Source organism: Felis catus, chromosome B2 (assembly GCF_018350175.1).
Source record: "Felis catus isolate Fca126 chromosome B2, F.catus_Fca126_mat1.0, whole genome shotgun sequence".
In the NCBI taxonomy this organism is placed as follows: domain Eukaryota; kingdom Metazoa; phylum Chordata; class Mammalia; order Carnivora; family Felidae; genus Felis; species Felis catus.
Window position 1 is genome coordinate 66,439,220 of NC_058372.1, and position 18,607 is coordinate 66,457,826.

The window sequence follows — 18,607 nt, forward strand, 5'->3', positions numbered from 1 at the left end:
GTGAGAAAAGAAGAAATGAGCAAGAAATGGAATTATTTTGCTTCAAGGGTAACTTTCCCATTCAATACAGAGTTGTAGCTATGCTTCTCCTTTTTCCTCTTGCTTGAGATAGGTGCCCAAGAAAGTAATCTAAACGTTAAATTGGATCATGTTATTTCTCAGCTTAAAACTCTCCAAAGGCTTTCCGTTGCACTCAGAATAAAATTCATATGTTTTACCATGGCCTACACAAGGCCTTGCCTGATCTGACTACTTTTCCAGCTTCATCTTCAAGTTTCATAATTCCCTATGAATTTAATTCACAACTTTTATCATTGTCTGTAATTATATATTATGTGTATGATTATTTGATAAATATATTTCTTTTCACCAAATTAAAAACCCTATCCTGAGAAGGTGTCTGTCCATCACTTAGCACAATGCTGGCACTTAGGTTCAATAATTCTCTGTTGAAGGATGGATGAATGAAAGCATTTGTTTTGTTTGGGCTGTAGTTCTGTTAGTTCTGATTCAGTAACTGGGGGTGGGAACTGGGCATCTCTGTTTATTGAATCTACTACAGTTGATCCCTATGCCTGGCTTGAAAACTCCAAGAGAAATATGTTGCAACTACACTTTAGGCCACAGATGTTTAGACTCTAAACAGGAAAGGAAAGGACAATGTGAATGTTAACAAACATTTCCGTTCTTTTGCACATCTATCATTTCTCCAAGTAGGTCAATATACATCTACTGAGACTTTTATGGATGATACTTTCATTGTGATTTGTTAATTTTTAAGTTATTTGCTAATTTTATGGTAAAAATGAAAGAGGAAAAAGACAAGATGTTAAACAATTATTGTTCTGTGGGAAAAAGATAGATGTTACACAATTATTGTTCTGTAGGTATTAGGCTTAAGCATAGGAGAATTAGTAGGAATCTGAATGAAACTAAAAATATAGAATTTTCTTAATGTACATTAGGTGGGAAGAAATACCAGTCAGTAAACATCCAAAGATGATACGACACAAAACCTACTTTCAAGGAGCTTACAGTCAGGGAAGACTTCATAAAATAATTGGAAAGAGCACTAGGTTGGGAGTTACATGACATGGGGCCTCATGCTGTGGTCAAGGGACTGTGGACAAGTTCTTTCAGCTCTGGATCTGTTTTCCTCAGCTCTAAAATAAGGAGCTTGGGTCAGAGGACTTGTAAGCCTCTTCACATCTTTAAAAATTCCATGCTTCAACTAGATGGAGGTGGAGGGCACTGTAGGACTCAGATAGGGACCATGGGGGAGAGGTGGAACGAGGTGCAGAGCTAGGTGACAGCAGTAGGGTTGGGAGCAAGCACTTGCCTGGAATGGAGGCCCTGCAGAGAGTAATAGTTAAAGAGAATGTTGGAAGAGTTTGTGGGTCAAGCTATGGAACATATTGGATATTAAGCTAATGTTTTAGATTTTATTTTATTTTATTTATTTTATTTTATTAAAAAAATTTTTTTTTCAACGTTTATTTATTTTTGAGACAGAGACAGAGCATGAACAGGGGAGGGGCAGAGAGAGAGGGAGACACAGAATCTGAAACAGGCTCCAGAATGTCAGTGCAGAGCCTGATGTGGGGTTCGAACCCACGGGCCGTGAGATCATGACCTGAGCCGAAGTCGGACGCCCAACCGACCAAGCCACCCAGGCGCCCCTAGATTTTATTTTGTAGACAGTGGGGGCCTCTAAAAACTTTTATTTTACTTTGAATGTTAATGTTATAAATTTCATATAAGACTTCGGAGGACAAAGAAAGCAAAAATCTTATGTGAATGAGTTTCTTATTATAAAAGATATAAAAATTACACTTTTGTTATTTTTCTCTGATTATAAAAGTAATGCATGCCCAATGTAAAAACACCAAAATGTTATTCAGTAGAAAGAATGACATGTTGTCACGATAAACCTCTGAAAAACAACAACAAAAATTGTCGTTGATATTTGTTGTCTTGTTGATTTTTGTAGTGTGACATGATTACAGTAGTATTTTAGGAAGATCATAGCATGTGAGGTGATTGAAAGGAGAGGAACTGAAGTCAGGGAGATGCCAGAGGGTCAGTATCATTGCTTGGCAAGTACAGCCTACCTTCTGTGTTAGGTTATAACAGTCTAGTCTGAAGGTAATAGGAGATTGCTTTAGGGGAGCAGCACAAACTAAAGAGGAATCGGTGAATTCAAGAGACACTTTAAAGGAAGATTCATCAGGTTTAGGGACTGATTAGATCGGATTGTGAAAAGGAGAAAGAAATTTTAGATGTTATCTCTCTGTCTATCTCTCTATCTATCTATTTAAAATGAGAGAGAGAGCAAGATAGTGCGAGTGGGGGATGGGGCAGAGAGGGGGGAGAGAGAGAATCTCAAGCAGGCTCTTGTGTGGAGCGTGGATCCCGCAACCCTGGGATCATGACCTGAGCCGAAATCAAGAGTCGGACACTCAACCTACTGAGCTGCCCAAGTGCCCCAAAGGGTGTTAAATTAATTAAAGAAGGAGGTCATTAGACTGATGTGGCTGTATTGCCATGGCTGACTACTTATGCAAACCAAAATCAGAGTCTGTGAATGCCTCAAGGTTACAAAATCAAAATGCTAAGGGTAACCAGTCACAAACAGCCAACTAAGGCTTTAAGTTATAGCCAATCAATAATTTCCTTACTTTGCTTCTGCCTTTTCTCTCTAAAAGTTTCTCCCTGAGCTCCTGTTGGTGGAGCATGCCTAACCAATTGCTGGTCAGCACTGCCCAATTCCAATCCAATTCTGTTCACATAAACTCTTAAGATAATTTTATTTTATTTTATTTTATTTTATTTTATTTTATTTTATTTTATTTTATTTATTTTACTTTATTTTATTTTAGAGAGAGAGGGAGAGGGAGTGGGGTGTGAGCTGGAGCAGGGGAAGGGCAGAAGGAGAGAGAGAGAGAGAGAGAGAGAGAGAGAGAGAGAGAGAGAGAAAATCTCAAGCAGGCTCCGGGCTCAGTGAGGAGCCCAATTTGAGTCTCATCCCGTGACCCTGGGATCATGACCCGAGCTGAAACCAAGAGTCGGACACTCAACTGACTCAGCCACCCAGGTACCCCAAACTCTTAAAATTTTTAATGTGCTTCAGTTTACCTTTTAACAGAGGTGACCCTGGGATTTTAAGTGTGGGCTCTGGGAGAAATTCGCCCATTACAGGGGAATTTGGGGCTGGAAACTTGGTTTAGGGAAGAGAGATGGGCAGGCTGATCAGAGGGAAATCACTACATTCAGCAGCTAAGCAGGGGAACCGCCCAAAGCAACAGAGGATGAACAGCCAGGTTTGGAATGAGAGAACCAAGAAAGTACAGGCACAGAGCAGAGCAGAAGGGATTCAGAGAGGGTGGCTACAGCACTAGGTGCTGCAGAAGTCTCCAGGAGAACCAGGCCTGAGAGAGACTCCATAGGCAATTAGCAGAGACAAGGAGCCACTGCTTACTGAGTGCCCTTCCATGCCAGTGACATGGTAGTGGTGGAATCTGGGTGACAGGGGCAATAAAGAGTATAGACAGCTCATTTAAATCTTTTGTTTCTGAGAAGGAGAACATTAATATAGTATGTTGTGGGTACAGCAGCAAAAACACCATATAATTTCATTCCTATTATGGATTAAGGAGACATTTGTAGATCTGTCGAGAACTCTAACCATAACTGTTTCAGTGGGAAATCTTATGAGTCAGAATTGTCGATACCCTCTGCATCCCCAGCCTTTCTTAACATGAACAGTTGGCCTGTTTGGTGTGCCTAGTTATTTGTGTGTGACTGTGAGGTTGAACATGTATAACGTGAAAGGTGCAATACAAAAACCACAGCATTATTTTTTGCCATTTAGTCCTGCTCTTTGGGACACATTCTATCCTATTAGTTGGTTGAAATAAAGGGAAAATCCCACCATTTTTTGAGTTATTTTTTGGTAATAAAAGGTTCTGTCATTTTTGGTTATATTTATACACAAAAATGAGGCTATGTCCAATAACTAATATGTCTGGTCCAATAAAATCAAGTGCTATCTTGTCCCAGCTTGGGTCTTCTCTGGTCTGGCTGCTTCTTCCTGAGTCACTAAGCTGCATTCAACTCCTCCATGATTGAAAGAGGTGGAGGGAAGAGAGACAATGGGTAAAAAATTCTTACTTGATATGTAAAGATGAGTTATATGAATTTGCCAATATTTGTCCTACAAAAATGGCAATTTAACATGGCTCGACATGATACCATTGTCATCTGGCATCAGAACTCTCTGGGCTTGGCAGGTATTTAAAATAAACAACTTCCCTTCATAAAAGTCTTTTGTGGGTTCTTTGGAGCATCCCTACCATTGCTGGGAGGCTTTCCATTCAGTGTCTTTGATGCTTTTAAATTTGTCTCCTCCTCTGGCTGCTCTTCACTTTGTCTTCAGCTCCTAGGCATCTACAGTATACAGTATACCTTCCAGAGGTGCTCCCCCTGTGGGGGCTATTTTCTTTTTTTTATTTGAGAGAGAGAGAGAGAGAGAGAGAGAGAGAGAGAATCTTAAACAGGCCCTATGCTCAGTACGGAGCCTGATGTGGGGCTTGATCCCACAACCATGGGATCATGACCTGAGCTGAAATCAAGAGTCAGAACTCAACCAACTGAGCCACCCAGATGCCCCTGGAGGCTATTTTTGATCAGGACTGGACAGCCCCATGGTGGCTCTCTCTTTTTTGCATATCTAGTTGAGGGAAAATGGTCACACTTTCTTTGGTTCTTGCAACTAAGTAGGAAACACTTCTTGCAACTCCCAATGCAACACTTTCTCTTAGCTTAGCTGTCCGCATGGCTGGCCAATACCAGTATTTTCTCTAAGGTTGTTCAGGCATGTCAGGTACCTGCCTACTGCCACTGATGTGTGAAAGCACATCAAAAACTTTCTCCTAAAATTCCTTTCTAGTTAATTTCCATCTTGACCCTTTTGGTTAAGTGTTGCAAAACTAGTTTTTTGGAAACCTCCTTTGCAAGTCCTATGTGCTAGACTTGCACCTGTTTGGGACTGTGGATATAGGTGGCATCTATTGTCTTGGGGGACAAAACCAAAACTGAGTCTGAAATAGTTCTGGATTTAGAAAGTTCAGTGCCTTTCTTAACCTTTAAATACAAATTAAATCCAGACACTGGAGATCAGTGCTGAAGCAGACTTTTGGGAAACTTAAACAATCATGTATGAACATAAATGTGCAAACAAAAATCCTTACTTCTGTTTCTGGCATTTCTTTTTACTCCAGAAGCAAGAGTTGCTAGAAGCTTGCCTGCATGTTAATATATATATATATTTTAAATGGTCATATAGTGTGCCATATTCCTTCAAGTTTATTAAAAATAGAAACTCTCTCAAGAGTTGGATGGCTTCGTGGTTAGACAAGGGAAATTCTGTAACTAGAATAGATGTTTTTAGCAATTCACATATCTTTAATTTGCATACAGTCATAACATATTTTATTTTTTATTTTTATTTTTTTTAATATATGAAATTTATTGTCAAATTTGTTTCCATACAACACCTAGTGCTCATCCCAAAAGGTGCCCTCCTCAATACCCATCACCCACCCCCCATCAACCCTCAGTTGGTTCTCAGTTTTTAACAGTCTCTTATGCTTAGTCATAACATATTTTAAAGGAACTAGTTAAAATCGTGTATTTTTTCTCTTTTCCCTTTCATTTGATTGATATTCATAACATATACCATCACAACAAATTATTGATTTAGGGATAAGGGGAACAAAGAAATTACAGAGATTACTGAGAATACCTCCTGTTTCTTCTTTTCCATTTCTCCTTTAGAATTTGGTTAGAAAGTCTAATGGAGACAGGCTTACGAGAGTGGATGTAAGTGCTTAAGAGTGGGCTTTGTAAGGGAGTGCTTTCTCCAGGGAACAGTGACCATCTGGGGCAAGTGGAACTGAGAAGATGTGGATGAGTCATGTATTCTTGCACCTGGAAAGGTGTTTGCTTAGAAGACATGCTGCTCAAGTGTTTACTCTTTCAGGTCAGCCTCCTTTAGTTGCTGGCAGAGTGAATGAGCACGAACTATATTTGATGAGCTAGAATAAACATGAAAACTCATTTTGAATCAGATTGTTTCTGTGGAGCTGAAGGAAAATTATTTAGTAAATGAAATTGTGCTTCATACAAAAGCTCTGTTTTTTTTTTTTTCTTTTCTTTCTTCTCCATGTTTTCAGTTAAGGTTAGTCAATTTAGTTCAGCTAGAATTAGCATAGAACAATTTTACTTTTTAGACTAACATTCAGCAAACCTTGGCCTACAGGCCAAATCCAGCCCAATGTCTGTTTTTGTAAATAAAGTTTTATTGGAACACAGTCTCATTGTTTACCTGCTACCTCAGTGCACAGTTGAATAGTTGCAACAGGGACCATATGGGCTTGTAAAGCCTAAAATGCTTCCTATCTGGCCCTTTATGGAAAAAGTTTGCACATACCTCTTTTATCCTTATGAAAGTACTCAGCATCAGTGTTTTTATGGTTATTTATGACATAAATTTCTATTAGTTTTAAGTGTTTCAGTATCTTCTACCATTCCTGATTATATGTTTTATAAAAATATTTAATAAAAATAACAACTCATTGTGGAAATTGGTATGACCTGATTGCCTAATGGACAATATGTTGAAAATTACAAAATCCATTTTTCTGCTTTTCAAACCCTTTGGACAGTAAAGTAATTTATTTCTTGATTTGCATTTCACCACTTATAAACACCCTGGGAAAACCTCATCTGCTACAAAGCACCCTGTCAGCACTTAGTTACAAAATGATTTTGTGATTTATTGGAACAATTTAAAATGATAGTGAAAAGAAGCACTTTTTTTTTTGCTGCCTTTTCCCCCCAGGTTTCCATGATGTTGGCTTCTTCCACTTCTTGGCATTTATATTCCTTTCAGACACAAGGGGGAGAGTTAAGGTTACTCTATGGGCCATTTCACAAATGGCTGAGCCTTGTCAGTGTTGTCTGATTCTTCATATGAGAAGGTTATTTCAATTTCTGGCAGGAGATACTGTGTGATAATTGAGGCCAATCTAAAGAGCCCCATAAGAACCAGCCTGGGGACAAAACCAATTTGTTCATTTTATACATACATTCATTCAACAAACCTTGAAGGCATGCTGGATAGGTGCTGTGTTCCCCAAAATTTCATAGTCTGTTATAGGAGATGGATATGAATCAGATAATTGTATTGTGGTAAGTAAAATGATGAAGTTACATACAAGTTATTATGGGAGGGAACCATATCTAACCTAATATGGGGAAAGGTGAAAAGGTCCCTGGAGGAGGCTAAATGCAGTTAAAGAAGTCCAGGACATTTTGTAGGACATTTGGATAGAAATGTCCAGAAAGTGGATTTGAGTCTGAATCTCTGGGCTGAGGTATAGGCTAGAGATAAAGATTTAGGTTTCTTTAGTATAGAGATGGCAGTTAAAACCATGAGAGTTGATGAGCTCACTTAAGGGTCTGGAGAATTAGAACAGTATTGGGCTCAGGGTGGGTAGGGCCAACATTTCGGGAGCAGAAAGAGGGACCACTAAGGAAGGAAGGAAGGAGTCAGAAAGATCCTTAAGAGTATCAAGAGAACTCTTGTGTTGGGTTGGCACTTCATGGGGTAAACTATAAAGGATAAAAAATTATCCAGCATGGAGCTGGCCATCAAAGAACTTGCAGGAAGATAAACTACATACCTATTTATGATACACTTTTTACAGGGTAAAAAGGGACAGAAGGAAGGACTAAAGAACATTGAGGCTTAGAGTGCTGAGATTCCTTTTGGATTGGGGATTCAGGGAAGCAGTAATATTTGAACTATGTCTTAGAAAATGAGTAGAGATGGAAGTATGTGTGGGTCTAGCATAGGAGAGACTAAGAGACAAAACACAATGCATCAAACTGCAGGACACTGTCAGTCTTGCATTATTGCTCTTTACTATGTGTATCTCCATCTCTCGATTGACACTCCTATGCTGAGGACTGTAATTTGTCTTTACATAGCCTCATGTAGTATTTTTCATGTAGTACTCCCTTAGTGTTTGTGATATATTTAACTTGACAGAGGCATCATCATTGTTATAAAATTACTTATTCTGTAGACTCACCTGCTGACCTTAGTAATAAAGCAAAAATTAAAGACTAGAATTCTTAAAAAAAATTTTTTTTAATTTTAGAGAGAGAGAGAGACGTAGAGAGAGAGAACATGAGTCGGGGAGAGGGGCAGAGGGAGAGAGAGAGCATCTTAAGCAGGCTCCATGCTCAGCACAGAGCCGGATGAGGGGCTTGATCCCATGACACTGGGATCGTGACCTTGGCCCAAATGAGGAGTCAGATGCTCAACCAACTGAGCCATGCAGGCACCCCTAAGGAGTATATTTCTTATGTTTATAAGTAAAATAGGCAATACAGGTAGATCACCTTCTTGATTTGATTTTTGAGGATGAGAAATTAGAATTTATAACTGAACTAAATACATATATTTTATAACATTCCTATATAGGGCATGAAAACAATTTAAGATACAAACCACAAATCTGTAGATTCTTAAGACTTTGATCAACACAATTTCTTTGCGATCTACTTTATTATTTTTAAGTAAATTAAAATTTATTTTTTCCTTTTATTTTTACTTATTATTATTTTTTAAATTTAAATTCTAGTTAGTTAACATACAGGACAATACTGGTTTTAGTAGCAGAATTCAGTGATTCATCACTTAATTATAACACCAAATGCTTATCATAGTAAGTGCCCTTCTTAGCACCCATCACCCATCTACCCTATCTCCTCCCTCCCTCCCTCTGTCAACCCTCAGCTTGTTCTCTATCATTAAGAGTCTCTTATGGTTTGTTTCCCTTTCTTCTCTTTCCCACTTTCCCATATGTTCATCTGTTTTGTTTCTTAAATTCCACATATGAGTGAAATCATATGGTATTTTTCTCTGACTGACTTATTTTCCTTAGCATAATACACTCTAACTCGATCTACATTGTTGCAAATGGCAAGATTTCATTGTTTTTGATGGCTAAGTAATAGTCCATTGTGCGTGCATATATATATATATATACATGCATACACACATATATATATACCCGATCTTTTTTAAAAAAAATTTTGTTTAACGTTTATTTATTTTTGAGACAGAGAGAGACAGAGCATGAACGGGGGGAGGGGCAGAGAGAGAGGGAGACACAGAATCGGAAGCAGGCTCCAGGCTCCGAGCCATCAGCCCAGAGCCATCAGCCCAGAGCCCGACGCGGGGCTCGAACTCACCGACCATGAGATCGTGACCTGAGCCGAAGTCGGCCGCGTAACCGACTGAGCCACCCAGGCGCCCCTATACCAGATCTTCTTTATCCATTCTTTAGTTGGTGGATACTTGGGCTCTTTTGGTAGTTTGGCTGTTGTTGATAATGCTGCAGTAAACATCAGGGTGCATGTACCCCTTTGAATCTGTATTTTTTTAATCCTTTGGGTAAATACCTAGTACTGCAATTGCTAGATCATAGGGTAGTTCTATTTTTAATTTTTTGAGAAACCTCTATTCTGTTTTCCAGAGTGGATGCACCAGTTTGCATTCCCATCAACAGTGCAAGAGCGTTCCCCTTTCTCTGCATTTTTGCCAGCATCTGTTGTTTCCTGAGTTATTAATTTTAGCCATTCTGAGAGGTGTGAGGTGGTATCTCATTGTGCTTTTGATTTGTATTTTCCTACGATGAGTGATGTTGAGCATCTTTTTCATGTGTCTGTTGGCCATCTGGATGTCTTTTTTGGAAAAGTGTTTATTCATGTCTTCTGCCCATTTCTTCACTGGATTATTTGTTGTTTGGGTGTTGAGTTTGATAAGTTCTTTATAGATTTTGGATACTAACCCTTTATCTGATATGTCATTTGCAAATATCTTCTCCTATTCTGTTGGTTGCCTTTTAGTTTTGTTGATTGTTTCCTTCACTGTGCAGAAGATTTTTGTCTGGATGAGGTCCCAATAATTCATGTTTGCTTTTGTTCTCTTGCCTCTGGTGAAGTTGGCTGCCTGTCCTCATCTAGGATTTTGATGGTTTCCTGTGTCACATGTAGGTCTTTCATCCATTTTGAATTTATTTTTGTGTATGATGTAAGAAAGTGGTCCAGTTTCATTCTTCTGCATGTCGCCATCCCGTTTTCCCAGCACCATTTGTTGGAGACTGTCTTTTTTCCGTTGGGTGTCATTTCCTGCTTTGTCAAAGATTAGGGATCTACTTTAAGTGATATCATCAAAACCAAGTTTCACACAGTTATTTTGTTAGCATATAAGTAGTTACATTTGTTTTATACTTTGGAATGAACTCTATCCATATTTTAGGATTAAGAAATAACTTGGTGTACGGTTGCTTGATTAACCAAGGATGATTTTTAAAGAACTAGTATTTTGTAGCTGCATCTGTGTATTTGCTTTGATAAACATAGGGAATCAGATTTAGAATACAATTTTTTTAAGTTTATTTATTTATTTTGAGAGAGATAGTGTGCGGGCCCTTGTATATGAGTGGGGAAGGGGCAGAGAGAGAGAATCTCAAGCAGGCCCCATGTTCAGCATGGAGCCCTATGTAGGGCTTGATCTCATAACTGTGAGATCATGACCTGAACCAAAATCAACAGTTGTATGCTTAACTGACTGAGCTACTCAGGCAACCCTAGAATACAAATTTTATTTTTGGAACTCCTTAGCTATTTTAAAGAGGTTCTATTTAATGTGTTACTCATAGATTTAGAGTGTACAGAAATATGGGGAATTAGAAAAAATGATATAATAATAGGCCACATGTTTTCTTGTTGATCTTGGAAAAGGAAATAATTAACAATATTTGTTAAAATACGGTAGAATGCAGTGTTTTAGGAGTTGGATTAGAAAATAATTCAAGGAATTTGAAAGGTAGAAAATGTTGGCCCATGATGATTTTGTATTTTTGATTATGTGTAAATACTTGAATTATGTGTAACTTTATACATTGATTTTTTTTGAGAGTTATATTCAGAACAAATCTGAAGTCATAGTTTGACGTGTGTTATTCTTGCTTCATAAATTCCTAAACTATCTAATTTAGTGTTCATTTTACAAATGATGGAAGTCAAATTAAGCAATTTGTTCAAATGCAGTGAAATATAGATAGGTCATTTTTTAAAAAATATTTTTTTGCAATGTTTATTTATTTATTTTTTGAGGGGAGTAGCAGAGAGAGAGGGAGACACAAAATCCAAAGCAGGCTCCAGGCTCTGAGCTTTCAGCACAGAGCCTGACTTGCGATTCAAACCCACAGACCATGAGATCATGACCTGAGCCGAGTTTGGATGCTTAACCGACTGAGCCACCCAGGTGCCCCGAAACAGGCCATCTTTTTATGATAGTACATTGACAAGAAAAAATCAAGAAATCTCATAGGCTTCATGTTGTGGATGACTAAAAATAAACTTCCAGAAATTAAAACAAACTGTTTTGCTCATTAAATCATTATAAATACAGTTAAAAATAATTTTCTGAATCTTTTTAATACAGGTAAGTAAGCAAGCAAAATAAGTAAATAAGAACTCACGTGTTTTCTTGTCTTTTTTTTTCTTCCTCCCAATAGGACCAGACATATTATCAATCATTTCAGGTTTCAGAATATGGTAAGAGTTCTTTGGTTTATTTTGAAGGAAAAAAATATTTGTTACTTTTCGCAGAGATAAGAGAAATTTCTAAGAGATATGTTATTTAAAGTAAAAATCCTAGTGAAAGTAAAATCCTGGCGTTTCTTACAGACCTAATGTATTTTTTTTCTTTTTTAAAAGATATAAAAGGTCGTTGTAAAGAAAAAAATGTAGGAAACAGATCACCTATAGTCTCATTATATGGTCTTTCTTATGCATAATTTTTCTTTTTTGTACTTGGTTGTGATCTTAACATATTTAAAGATTTGTAATTTTTAAAAACATAACATTAGTTATTTCCCATATTTTTCATTTGGTCAGCTTTGGTAAAGACAATCTGTTTAACTGGTAAATCTGTTTTGCCAATTGGTAAGACTGTTTAATTTGAGTAAATACTCTTCTTGCAGTTGTCATGTTTATATCACAGTCATGCACACATAAAAACAGTGTGGCCCAACTATTTTGTTGGTGGTTGGAGGGGAAGGAAAGATGAGCATGAAAGTATAGGATCTCACTATTAGTTATAACTTGAATGGCTATTTTGAGGTTACACATGAGCTTTTTCATTTGATTTGTGTCACTTTTTGACATTGTGTCTCATTCAGGGAATAGAAATTCTGGAAAGTAGTTTGTTTACACTTTTGTGGCTCAGGCTCCACATATCTTATATAGCACTGTCACTTCCTAAGTCTCCTGATTCCCTAGAACAGGGGTCAGCAAATTTTTTTTTCTAGAAAGGGCCAGATATTGGGGCGCCTGAATGGCTCAGTTGGACAAGTGTCCGACTTCAACTCAGGTCGGAGCCTCACGGTACGTGAGTTCAAGCCCTGCATTGGGCTGTCTGCTGTCAGCGCACAGCCTACTTCGGATTCTCTGTCTCCCTCTCTCTCTGCCCCTCCCCTGCTAATGCTTTCTCTCTCAAAAATAAATAAAACTTAAAAAAAAAAGAAGGGCCAAATAGTAATAGGTTTTGTGGGCCATAGGTCTCTGTCATAACTATTCAACTTTGCTATTGTAGCAGGAAGCAATCATAACAATATGTGAGTGAATGTGGCTGTGATCTAGAGAAATTTTATTTATAGACACAGAAATTAAAGTTTCCTATAATTTTCACATCATAAAATATTTGTCTTTTGATTTTTTCCAACAAATTAAAAATGTAAAAACTATTCTTAGCTCATGCTGGTTACCATTTACTACCCCCTAATCTTTCACTTTGGGGGTCACTTACCACATGTAGCTATTGAGTGCTTGAAGTGTGGCTAGTCCAAGTGGAGATGTGCTCTAAGTGGGTAAAAGACCAAATTTTGAAGACTTAGTACAAAAAGAAGAAAGGAAAAGAGCTCATTAATAATAACTTTTTATATCGAGTACATGTTGAAATGATAATATTTTAGGCATGTGGCATTAAATAAAATGTTACAAAAATTAACTTCACCTGCTTCTTTTTACTTCTTAAATGTGGCTATTAGAAATTTAAAATTATACGTGGCTCACATTTTATTTCTTTTGAAGAGCCCTGACCTAAAAGAATAAATTGGAGGTGGCCAAGGTTTTTTATAGGCTATTTTTTAACTTTATTTTTTATTTTTAAAAAATGTTTATTTATTTTGAGAGAGAGAGAGAGGAAGCAGGGGAAGGGCAGAGAAAGTGGGAAAGAGAGAATCCCGAGCAGGCTCTGCACTGTCAGCACAGAGCCCAACGTGGGGCTCAATCCCAAGAGCTGTGAGATCATGACCCAAGCCTGTATCAAAAGTCTGAGGCATAAGTAACTGAGCTACCCAGGCGCCCCTAGGCTATTTTCATTTCACATAGAGGTGGTGCTGGGTGGTTATATGTTGTTGAATTGGATATGATAGAGGTGGGGAATTGATTGCCAACCTATGATGTTTGAGGAGGGGACATCAGAATTCTTTATTCTAAGGAAATTCCACTTCTGAGAGGATCGTGTGGCTCTTTTGGCTTTCCTGGCCTTTTTTGGCTTTCTTGACAGACTAAGGGCCTTTGGCCTGGTTTGGAGCTGGAGGTCTGATCTATATTGTTGATGCATTGGTCTCCTTGATACTTTTCTTATATTAATTGAACGGTGGGATGCTTTGTAATGAGACTGATCTATTTCTTCTTCATAGCTAGTGAAGTTAGAGAAAAACATTTCTATTAGACTGGAAGGATACAAAATTTTTTTTACTCTGATGGTATGCTTTATATCAAATAGTGTTCATATTTGTAAAATATCTCATATCTTGATTATATAAAGCTGACCAAAGTGGAGGTTTTTAGCTTTGGGATTGCCAAAAGGAATCACTGTCACACAAGAAGCATCATTACTTTGTAGCTATATCTTAGTGATTAACTTAGAAATTCTACTACATAACTTTCTCTTCATAGCAATTCATTAAATTAGACTGTCACAAGATTTGCCTTTGATTGCCTCCAAAAATAAAGATTCTGCATGGCTGCATATGTAGCACACGTAGAGGGAGAGTCTTGGGGCCCCAAGATGTGCTTTTAGTAACCAAGTTGGAGAATGGTCCTAGGGAAGGGGCTGCGGTAGAAGCACATGTGATGTGCAAGTATTTTAATACACCGTAAGGCAACACTGATGGGTGATGGTTGAATGAATGCCTGGTCTCCCAGCATTCAGATGCCTTAGCATCTAGGGTTCTGGATACAATTTAGATTCTATTGATGAGAATCTTCCACTGACACAAGCGTCCACACCAACTGGCCCCCACTGTCACTGTCCATCACCAGCCTTGTAAGGGTGAACTGCAGTGCTTTTCATCTGTGTTAATGTGTGTTTGGATTCTAAGGAATCTAGGTTCAAAGAGTATGGATTGTTGACTCCTTTAGAACTATTTAGTCTTTATTTTGTTAAGCTAAAAATGATAGTAAAATAGATTAAGATATTTATCCTTGCTTCTCTTTTCCAGTATTACCAAAATTTGAAGTTACTTTGCAGACACCATTATACTGTTCTTTGAATTCTAAGAGCTTAAATGGTACTGTCACAGCAAAGTAAGTATCATTTTTTTTTTATGGATAATGCTGTTATAAAACTGTCTGACAGAGAGCTCATTATATACTCCAGAGTGTTAGCACAATGTTCTGCTTATTAAAATACCCCAATGGGCAGGAAACAAATATCTGTATTAAATAATTAAGCATGGAACATGTCTGCACAGTTCTTCGCACCCATCTGTCTGCTTCCAAGCTGATCCAGTCCTAAAATATTTCCCATGAACAACTGTCTTTCTCAGACGAGTCAGGGGATCTATATTATAGATTGTTCCAGATTAAAAAAGAAAGTTGTATCTTCATTCTTAATTCAGCTGACATAGAGGATAGAGGCTACTTACCTCTTCTTTAAAAAAAAATTTTTTTTTAGGGGCGCCTGGGTGGCGCAGTCGGTTAAGCGTCCAACTTCAGCGAGGTCACGATCTCGCGGTCCGTGAGTTCGAGCCCCGCGTCAGGCTCTGGGCTGATGGCTCAGAGCCTGGAGCCTGTTTCTGATTCTGTGTCTCCCTCTCTCTCTGCCCCTCCCCCGTTCATGCTCTGTCTCTCTCTGTCCCAAAAATAAATAAACGTTAAAAAAAAAAATTAAAAAAAAATTTTTTTTTAATGTTTATTTATTTTTGAAGGACAGAGACAGAGCACAAGCAGGGAAGGAGCAGAGAGAGAGATGGAGACACAGAACATGAAACAGGCTCCAAGCTCTGAGCTGTCAGCACAGAGCCTGATGCAGGGCTCAAACCCTGTGAGACTGAGATTATGACCTGAGCCAAAGTCAGATGCTCAACTGACTGAGCCACCCAGGCCCTCCTACTTTTTTTTTTTTTTTCTTTTTTGAGAGAGAGAGAGGGTGCAAGTGAGCCAGGGGCAGAGAGAGAGAGGGAGACAGGGAGAGAGAAAGAGAGAAGTGGGACTCACCCAAAGTGGGGCTCGAGCTCACCTGATGTGGACTCAAACTCATGAACAGTGAGATCATGCATGACCTGAGCCCAAGTCACATGCATAACAACTGAGCCATCTAGGCGCCCTACCTCTTCTTAAATCCTAATTTTTTTTTTCTATCAACAATGGAGGTTGAATCATGGGGGAGGGATTTGGTTTTCTTATTGCAGTTAGAAAATGAGTAAATAGTTCACACTCCTCATCATTTCAGCAGATGTACACAGAGAGATTCCAACCCCCCCCCCCCCCCCCCATATGACAGATGTATCATGGCGCTCATGATTTTGATCCGGTGGCTCGGACAGATCGCATTTCGTTTTACTAAGGCAAAAAGCATCCTCAGAGTCCCAGACTAGTGGTTCTCAAAAAGTGTGGGCTGGGCTTATTCCAGGACTGACCTTCTGTAGCTCTCACTTTTGATGGGTCAGTAGCTGTGCTTTGATTTCTGAAATGTATTTAGTTTCAGACTTTATTTGTAATATCTCATAGACACTAGACTCCCTCTTACTGCTTGCTCATCACCATATTCCTCTCTTGGTGAGGATTTGTGACAGTGGCAGTGATGGGTGTGAGTCTCCTGTGGAAGCAGCCCACAGACAAAACGTTCTGAGGACCTCTGCTTCAGATTTTATTTGTCAAAAAAACCCATGTGAAAACCATGCAACACACAAAGGCAAAAATGTGTCTACAATTTATATACAACTTAGTTTTCTGCCTCTGTTCAACTAAGAGGTGGCTTGCAATATGAATTTGGGTACCATGGATGGACTTATGGTTTAGAAAACACATAAATGCCTGCATTTTACATGATTATCCTGCCCTTGATCTTAGCTAAAGGCTGAGGATTCTGTCTGGGTTTTATTTTGAGTTTCTTGACTAGTGTTTATAAAACAGTGAGTACAAATCTACACAGACCATCAGGGTCCTTGCGGATTAGGTTGAGTATGGATGCCTTCTTTGCTTCTGTTTCTGGTTTTCCAAGGGCTGTGCCAGGGATTCACTACAATCAGTTAAAACAGTGATTCTTAAATTCTGCTAACTCTTCAGAAAGTTTTATATATAATTTTAGGGAGCGTGGGTCTCTTGACACCCTCCTCCCCGCTAGTGTAGTAAGAACCCTTACAGGAGCATCTCTTTACTTGCTAGAGGGGATGCCACTGATTCATGAATCGCTTAATAAAACCAATTAGATTAAAAAAAAAAAAGAACCCTTGTAGTTTTATCCTGATTCTTGTTTGTTAAGCCTCTTTGAAATACTGATGCCTGAGGACAGCATGACCATAGTGATGGCCCCTAGTATTTCTTTAGCATTCACCACATTGTACTCACATCATTTTCGTTAGTATGTGTATCAGCCAAGGTTCCACCGGAAAAGTAGAGCCAGTAGAAGATATATATTAAGAGATTGTTGCAAGGAATTGGCTTACATAATTGTAGGAGGCTGGCTTACATTCACATTGAGGATATACTGTATATCTTTGCAACAGATTAAGGAAATCTTTTGACCAGCTGAGTCTTTTATCAGTCTATAAAAATTGGCATAGGCCTATTCTATAAATACTGTGTCCCAGAAAAGATGGAAATGATGATGGGGATGATGATCCTATGAGCAGACGCTAAACAGTTTGGGCTTTTCTTTTGCTAGTAGCCATCTGTCCCATTGAGGCATAGTTAATGTGAAGAGCATTGCTGGAAATTTCCCAGAGAAGGTTAACAGTCTTTTTTTTTTTTCTTTTGAAATCTTTAATTGATATGAATAAAAATCTGCATTTGTTTATTAGCTTTGATGTGAACATCTGCTCACTATTCCCACCTCATTAAAATAAATAATGGACTCTTTTCTGCTAACCACAGAAAGTTCTAGAGGACTGTAAAGAAAATAACATAGCACACATCTAGTTATTTCTGTATATTCTGCAGACAGTAAAATTAAAAAAATATTCTTTAATCTAAAGTTTATTTAAATGTATTTATTATTTGATGAATTGAGACATTTGTATCCTGGAAATGACATGGAAAAAAAAGTGGGAGAAAAATTGATAGGTTCAATTTTTTATGTATCGTTTTGTAAATCTTTTGTCCTATGGCTGTTTAAAAAAAATCCTTGTTTTGTTAATGATACGGTCCTAGAATATGTGTGATTTGCTTTTTTAAATGTTGCCAAACTATTATTTTCTGAATCATTAGTTTATTCCAAATGCTTCCAGATTTATTTAGGACAATAAGTGTCAGTATCCTTGTTTCCCAATTATTAACTTAGGGTGTAGAAAGCTAAATCTGCTTGACATTTAAACAACAACAAAAAAAATATTTGTGTCTGAGAATACCTTAAATTATGTCTGGATTTTCAAGCCCCCTGTACGATCATGTGATATAACTCTTTTACAGTATTATGTCCTGGTATCCTGGTTATTCATTTATTTAGTCTTTAACAAGGCACAAAGCAATACTAAGTTTGAGGACTCTCTTTTGAATGAATGAATTGGTGCTGAAGTTGCTGAGCAGGATTATCACTAACTTTACTGTCTTCATTTGGGTGATACATTTGAAAATGGATTTGTTTTATTCTCCTTAATTTGGAATGTGCTATATTTTACCATTGGCTTTTGAGTTGAGTTGATCCAGATGAGGGGCTGTTTCCACGTTCAACTAATGGATTCAGGAAACAGGAGTTTACTGTTAGATTTATAGAGTGCAAAGCAAAATTGACTTCCGTGTTTGGCCAAGCATTTATTACACAATAGAGATGGAAGGAACCCAGGAAACACATTTTAAAAAAGGCTTTCTGGCAGTAAAATGGTTTACCAAAGACTACCTCTCTGTTTCACATGAAGAGATTTCCCATCATGAGAGGAATAAAATTAATATATGGAATGTAAAGCAGCAGAGATGCGATTTGATTCAAAAAGATAATTTTGGTACTATGGGTAAAGAA

The 18,607-nt window shown here is 38.0% G+C and overlaps 1 protein-coding gene across 8 annotated transcripts in view; it reads left to right on the forward strand.

Moving 5' to 3' along the window:
• Positions 1 to 18,607, forward strand: part of CD109 (CD109 molecule) — a 151,858-nt gene that overhangs the window by 64,500 nt on the left and 68,751 nt on the right. For all 8 annotated transcript variants that reach the window (XM_045057740.1, XM_045057742.1, XM_023254142.2 and 5 more), the window contains 2 exons: positions 11,658 to 11,697; positions 14,652 to 14,736. In XM_045057740.1, the coding sequence (XP_044913675.1) occupies positions 11,658 to 11,697; positions 14,652 to 14,736 (125 nt within the window). The remainder of the gene's footprint in view (positions 1 to 11,657; positions 11,698 to 14,651; positions 14,737 to 18,607) is intronic.